Source organism: Lontra canadensis, unplaced genomic scaffold, assembly GCF_010015895.1.
Source record: "Lontra canadensis isolate GAN:19392208 unplaced genomic scaffold, GSC_riverotter_1.0 scaffold81, whole genome shotgun sequence".
NCBI lineage: Eukaryota > Metazoa > Chordata > Mammalia > Carnivora > Mustelidae > Lontra > Lontra canadensis.
The window spans coordinates 3,332,224-3,338,223 of NW_022631075.1; the positions used below are offsets into that span (position 1 = coordinate 3,332,224).

The following is a 6,000-nucleotide window of genomic DNA, read 5'->3' on the forward strand; positions in this document are numbered from 1 at the left end:
CTATTCATTAGCATCTCAAAGATTTGCTCAAATTGTGTAAGGAATCATGGATGGTTTATTACAATAAAGCAATTCACCTGCATAAGATACTTTTGTTTCCCTAGTACAAAACAGTTCTTCCCTAGTTATAGGAGGAAACTAAACCAATTGCTAAGACTGTTTCTCCAATCAGTAGATTTGTCCATGCTCTTCTCCCTAAGTAATTCACTAACAGAAGATCAATCATAAGGTATCCTTAAAAAAAAAAAACAATTCTGGGGCACCTGGGTGGCTCAGCTGCTTTAAGCGACTGCCTAAGCGACTGTTCAAGTCATGATCCTGGAGTCCCGCACTGGGCTCCCTGCTTGGCAGGGCTTCTACTTCTCCCTTTGACCCTCTCTCTGACCCTTCCTCTTCTCATGCTCTCTCTCTCTCATTCTCTCTCTCAAATAAAAATTAAAAAAATAAAATAAAGCAATTCTGGGCGGCTCAGTCGGTTAATCGTCTGCCTCTCTCTCAGGTCATGATCCCAGGGTCCTGAAATTGAGCTCCATAAGCACTGAGTCTCATGGGGCCCCTCCCACCCCCACCCCACCTCTGCTCAGCAAGGAGCCTGCTTCTCCCTCTCCTGCTCCCGCTCCCCTCTGCTTGTGCTGTCAAATAAGTAAATAAAATCTTTTAAAAAAAACACAAACAAATTCTGTTTCTGAATGCTGCTTGTCTTACCACACCAGTTAAACAGTTTTAGTACTCTATCCTGAATTACAAAGGAAGAAAAAAACAAACCTACCACCAGCAGCTGCCCATTTTAATATGGCTTAAAAAATAATCAAATATTCTGCCTCAATCTAAATGATTATTTAATTCCTCTCATAACTTCCAAATAATTGAGTTTGCCGGTTTTTCCACTTTTAAAACAATTTGGTGCTATTATGGAGATGCTGTCTCAGGTCCCTGAGAACAAAGACATAATCTACATTCCGTCAAAGATCTGTGAACCTTAAACTGAAATGTCTTAAATTCTTCCAAGGACTCAAGTATTTTGTGAATAGGTCTTGAGTATTTAGGTTTCCACCTTACTTGAACCCATTTTCCAGTAAAAACGGAAACAGCACAAGCCTGAGCTACTTGATTATGGGCAACATCTCAAAGTTGGCTTCACATATGAAACACTAATGTCAATCTGTGCTTCAATTAATTCTTAAAAGCAAAACAACAAAAAAGGTTAAATTTGGTGACGCAAAGTACTACCTCTACTATCATTATCAGAACAGAAATATAACTCAAAAATAAAATATTGGGCATGCAGTTTTATCTTGAAACATGTATTTATAAAAAAGAAAATATTCACTTAAGAGGAGGAAAGGGAACAGGAAATGTTTAAAAAAAGAACAAAGGTTCCTGCACATGAGTACATTAATAGCGCTCTCTCTACCTTAATATTTAACCACTGGAGTATAATTTAATTTTTCTAACAAAGAAAGCAATAGCCTAGAAAATCTCCTGATATTGCTACAACATTTTTTTGAAAAATGCATTTCTCTTACCAGGAAAAAGGACCAAGACTTATTCTTAATTTGTGAATACAGGTCAAAATGAGAAAATAAATGCCAACAAAAACTAAAATATGAAGAAAAGGCTTCAGATAAAACTTCAGCTGAATTCAGAGCATCTTATGAAGAAAAAAAAAAAGACTCAACTACCAAGACAACTCTCTTTGAATGATTATTTGCCATAAACTCCCTCCTCCTACCTCCCTCTAAAAAATTCAGGTCAGACAGCATTTAATGAATGTCCAAGTGCACTTAGGTAAGTTCTGGAAGACTTAAAATCATTTAGTAGCAGCAGAAGAAAAAGAATGGCTATCAAAACATCTGGCAATTAAATTTTAAAAAGCTTATTATAACTACCAATAACTTATAAGGTGAGATCTAACAGAAACTTCTAATTGATATGTAAATTTTTAAATTAAGTTCTTTGAACAAACAGATAATATTCAACAAATATAAATATTTCAAAATTAGACCAAGTATGGACATGAGGCTAACATCTTCAGATTAAAACCTTGGGAAATAAATCCTCCATTAAGGATGCTTGTGACACACAGAAATGCTGAGTTCACTGTGTTAATGTTTTCTACTAAAAACAAAATTCACACTGGATCTACCTGTAACATGAAAGTTTATTAGCATAATCATGGGAAGTCCTATGCTAATATGAAGTTGTCAAGAAACTAAAACTCCAATTCCAAAATTAAAGTAATTAAATCCTTATCTTTCATATGTGGTAGAATTCTTAAGTTTGCATTTAGATATGAAACTTGTAAGAACAGATCTAAATGTTACTAAGAAAGATGCTTAATAATTATGTTTTGGTAGTCCTCCTTTGTCCTTTTGGTATCTGTGGGGAAAGATCACTTTAAAAGTTCTATAATTTATCATTAAAAACATAATCAGTATCTCTGGAAATAGGTTAGCTAGGTATGTGACTGACCATTTAGACAAGGAAAATACAGTTTTTTCTTGTCCCCATAATTAACAAACAAAGCTTATTCTTCAAAGCCAAGACTTTCCATCTTAATACAGTTGCTTTTCATGAGGCACAATTAAGACACTGCCCTCTCTGTAAGTTACTAAATGCCCCATCTATCGCATGTGTTGCTTTAACACTATATGGCTGAGGTTGACTACAACTCCCAAAATACACTGGTAAGAAGTGATAGATAAGAACTGAACTAAAAACCTCATGAAATACATCATGCATTTTTCTTAAAAAGGTAATTTTCAGTCAAGTGAAATCTCATCTGCTAATTTATCTCATTAAAAACTGAAAATCCGCCCGAGATATTATTTTAAATATTGGTCATATTCTAAAAGCTAAATCTATAAATGGATTCACTAATAATTTGTTGGCATGTTAGCTTTATTTTTAACATTTCTAGTTGCTGATTTATATTTAAGAGGCTCTGTTCTCAAACAAAGGAAAGGATTTTTCGTAATATATTTACAACACCATCCATTCTAATAAAATCAAAATGCTAGATACAAGAACTCTGAAGTTAGACTATATGCACAAAGTTGGGAAAGAGGTCAGGCAAATGAAGCCTAAGTATTGGATGGTGACGTGTCTGCCTATTTAAAATATTTCATTATGGCATACAACTAATACCTTATGCTCTCTTCACATAACAGAATACGATTATAAAAATGATTACACTGATTTGGATCTATAATATTTCAAATTACATTCCTCAAGCCATGGAGTAACTATATACAAATAAGCCCTAGCAACAGTATTGAAAAAGCTCTTCAGAACAATATGGGTAGCATGGATCATGCAAATATACATAAAGTGAATCCAAAAATCTCATTTTGACAAGGTATTTCAACCTCCTACATCACTATTTTTCTCCAACCACTACTGGTAAGAAGTCAAGCAGAATTTCACCTCCTAGCCTTAATACCCCTCATTCTAAGGTGAAAGTAATAATAGTAAAACTGTCAAAAACAGCTGAGAGGAGGAAGCTGAGCAATCTACAAAGATGACAAGCCCTAAACAACTACCTAGGTAAAGAAAACAATGAACTGATTTATCAGTGTGGGGAGGTTATCCTAACCTAATATAGATGAAAAGGATGGTTTGGTTAGGTAACCTCCCATCCTGCCTTCCCTGCACACAAGGAACTTAATAGTAGCATGTACAAGGATCTGGAAAATGTTCCTAACAGTTAAAAATGTTTATCGAACAGACTTCTCACTTAATAAACAAATAAGCACTCACTCTAAGCATATGCTAGAAAAGCTAGGGGGAGAGGAAGAAGGGGCGAGAGGCATGGGCACGGAGGGGCATGGGGGGCGTGGGGGGGGATGGGGGACAGGGGCGGGAGGGTTTAACCAAAATAAATATGAAACACAGTCCCCACTCTTCAAGGGTCTCTCAATTCGTTAAGAGTACAAGAGTAAGTAGGAGAAAGAGTCAAAGACCAATTAATTGCTAACCTGAGTGGTACGGACTTTAAGAGCAAGAGCTGTCCAGAGAAGTTTAAATATCTAAAGATTGGAATAATAATATTACTTTTAATAGCTATCACTTGAGCACTTACTATAAGCCAAGTGCTTTACAGTCATTATTTAGTCTTCACAACAATCCTTTGAGTAGAGTACTTATTAAGCCCAATTTACTCAAGGGGAAACGGTCAAAGTGGTTAAGGAACTTACCCAAGGTCACTCAGCTAGTTAAGTGGCTAAGACCGCCGCTTACCCAGGAAATACAATTCTAGAGCTCACACAGTTAAGACTTCGTAAAGCAGTGCGAGTGCGCGGCGAGCGGGGGAGGCGGGGGGGGAGGAGGAGGAGGCCATACAGGCTGGCAATATTACACGCGCAAGATCGGGCAACGCATTCCCCGGGTTTCGTTCGAAGTAACGAAGTTCCAAAGATTCGTTATCTTTCGCACCAGCAACCGTAAACTGACGGGGGGGGGGGAGTAACGACAGCAAAAATGGCTAACGAGAGTTAATCTCATACACTGTTGAACTTTAGCTAATAAAGCGATTCAGAGAAAGAGATTAAAAATAAATTGTTTTTGAATCTAGGGTTTTATTGCTTAAACGATTTCTTTCTTTCCGAGAGAGCGCGAACTGAAATTTTGGGCGAGGAAACCGCGGGTATGGCAAATTACTGTTTTTCTGTATTACCGGGGGAAAAAAACAAGTTTTATGACCAAAGGAAACGCGTTATTCCAGGTACTCGAGAACCTTGGAGAGTTGCCAAAATTAGTTGCAGTCCCAGGACAAAATGGGGTTTAGGAAACATTTAATGACGAAAGTTGAATCAAACCCGAAATGGCTCTGAAGTGAAAAGACTGAGCAAAGAAATGCCGGTAGGTCTTCGGGAAAAGCGGCAATCCAGCTACACTTCTCCCACGGCTAGTGGCGCCGCGCGAGGCCGGGACAATCCGAAAGACCGCTCCCCGGGAGGAAGAGAGGTGCCAAAAGGGGCTCTTCGCGACGCCCCGGGCATCGCCGCGGCGGGCAGAGAAGAGGGGAGGGAGTCGGGACGGTTTGCCCTCCTCCGACTTCGGGCAAAGGAGGCTACGGGCTCCAAACTGCAGAGTCGAACGGGTGCAGAGTGAAGAAATGGGACAGAGAGATGGAAAGTCCGAACCCCCACCCCCGACCGGCGCGGCCCCGTAAAGATAAAGGAGCCAAGTGAGCTCAAGCGAAGAAGGGGACAAAAAGAGACGGAGCGGGAGCGCGGAAACCCGCAGGGGCGAAACGGGAGTTCTGTTAAGAGACTAAAAGAAGACTGCCTACGGAGGGCAACGGGGATTTCAAAGAGGCCAGAGAAAGAAGGAGGTCGGCGATGGTTACCGGCACCTCTCCTCCCCGAGTTCGAAACTCCTAACCAACCCTCCACACCCGCCGCCCGGATGGGGGAGGGGGCACATCTTCCCCCCCCCCCAACCTCTCCCCACTTGGGAGAGCACGGCTGACGCCCGGGCCCGGCCCGGCCGTGAGCGCGCCTCCAGCCCGGACACTCACAATTCGCCTCTCCCTGATTTCTCCCAGTTCTTTATCCACTCTACGGGAACCACCACAGTTGCGGCCGCCATCTTCCCCTCACTAGTAGCAGAGGCCCGGATGTGTAGCACGCGAGCGAGGGGTCAAAGGGGAGCACCGCCCACGGGGAATGCCGGGAGCTGCGAGTTCGGTTTTCGATTTCCCGCCCCACTTTCCTCCCCACCCGCGGAAACCGAGGCATTGCCTCCAACCAGGTGGCTGAGACCCATGGGTTCTTTTGCAGAGTGACTACGCCGGCCGCGCCCTCTACTACCTTTGCCCTAGCTTCCCTTTAGAACAGGAAAATTGCCATCCCTGGCCGACTCATAGCCCTTATCTTCTTCCGTAGTATCTACTCCAGGCCAATAATTCGAACATGTACTTTTGAAGCCCCTAGTATGTGCTAGACAGTGGCGACAGAGAAGCAATAAGCCATTGTGCCTACCCTCAAAGAGCTCACA

General features: G+C 41.4%; 1 protein-coding gene across 14 annotated transcripts in view; it reads right to left on the reverse strand.

Annotated features, from left to right (window-relative positions):
- The window catches only part of THOC2 (THO complex 2), a 113,159-nt gene extending 107,529 nt beyond the window's left edge, over positions 1–5,630 (reverse strand). For all 14 annotated transcript variants that reach the window (XR_004385557.1, XM_032882324.1, XM_032882321.1 and 11 more), the window contains exon 1: positions 5,522–5,630. Coding sequence is in view for 13 of the 14 variants with exons in the window: in XM_032882324.1 (XP_032738215.1) it covers positions 5,522–5,592 (71 nt within the window). In the remaining variant the exon portion in view is untranslated. The remainder of the gene's footprint in view (positions 1–5,521) is intronic.
- Positions 5,631–6,000: the final 370 nt, after the last annotated feature.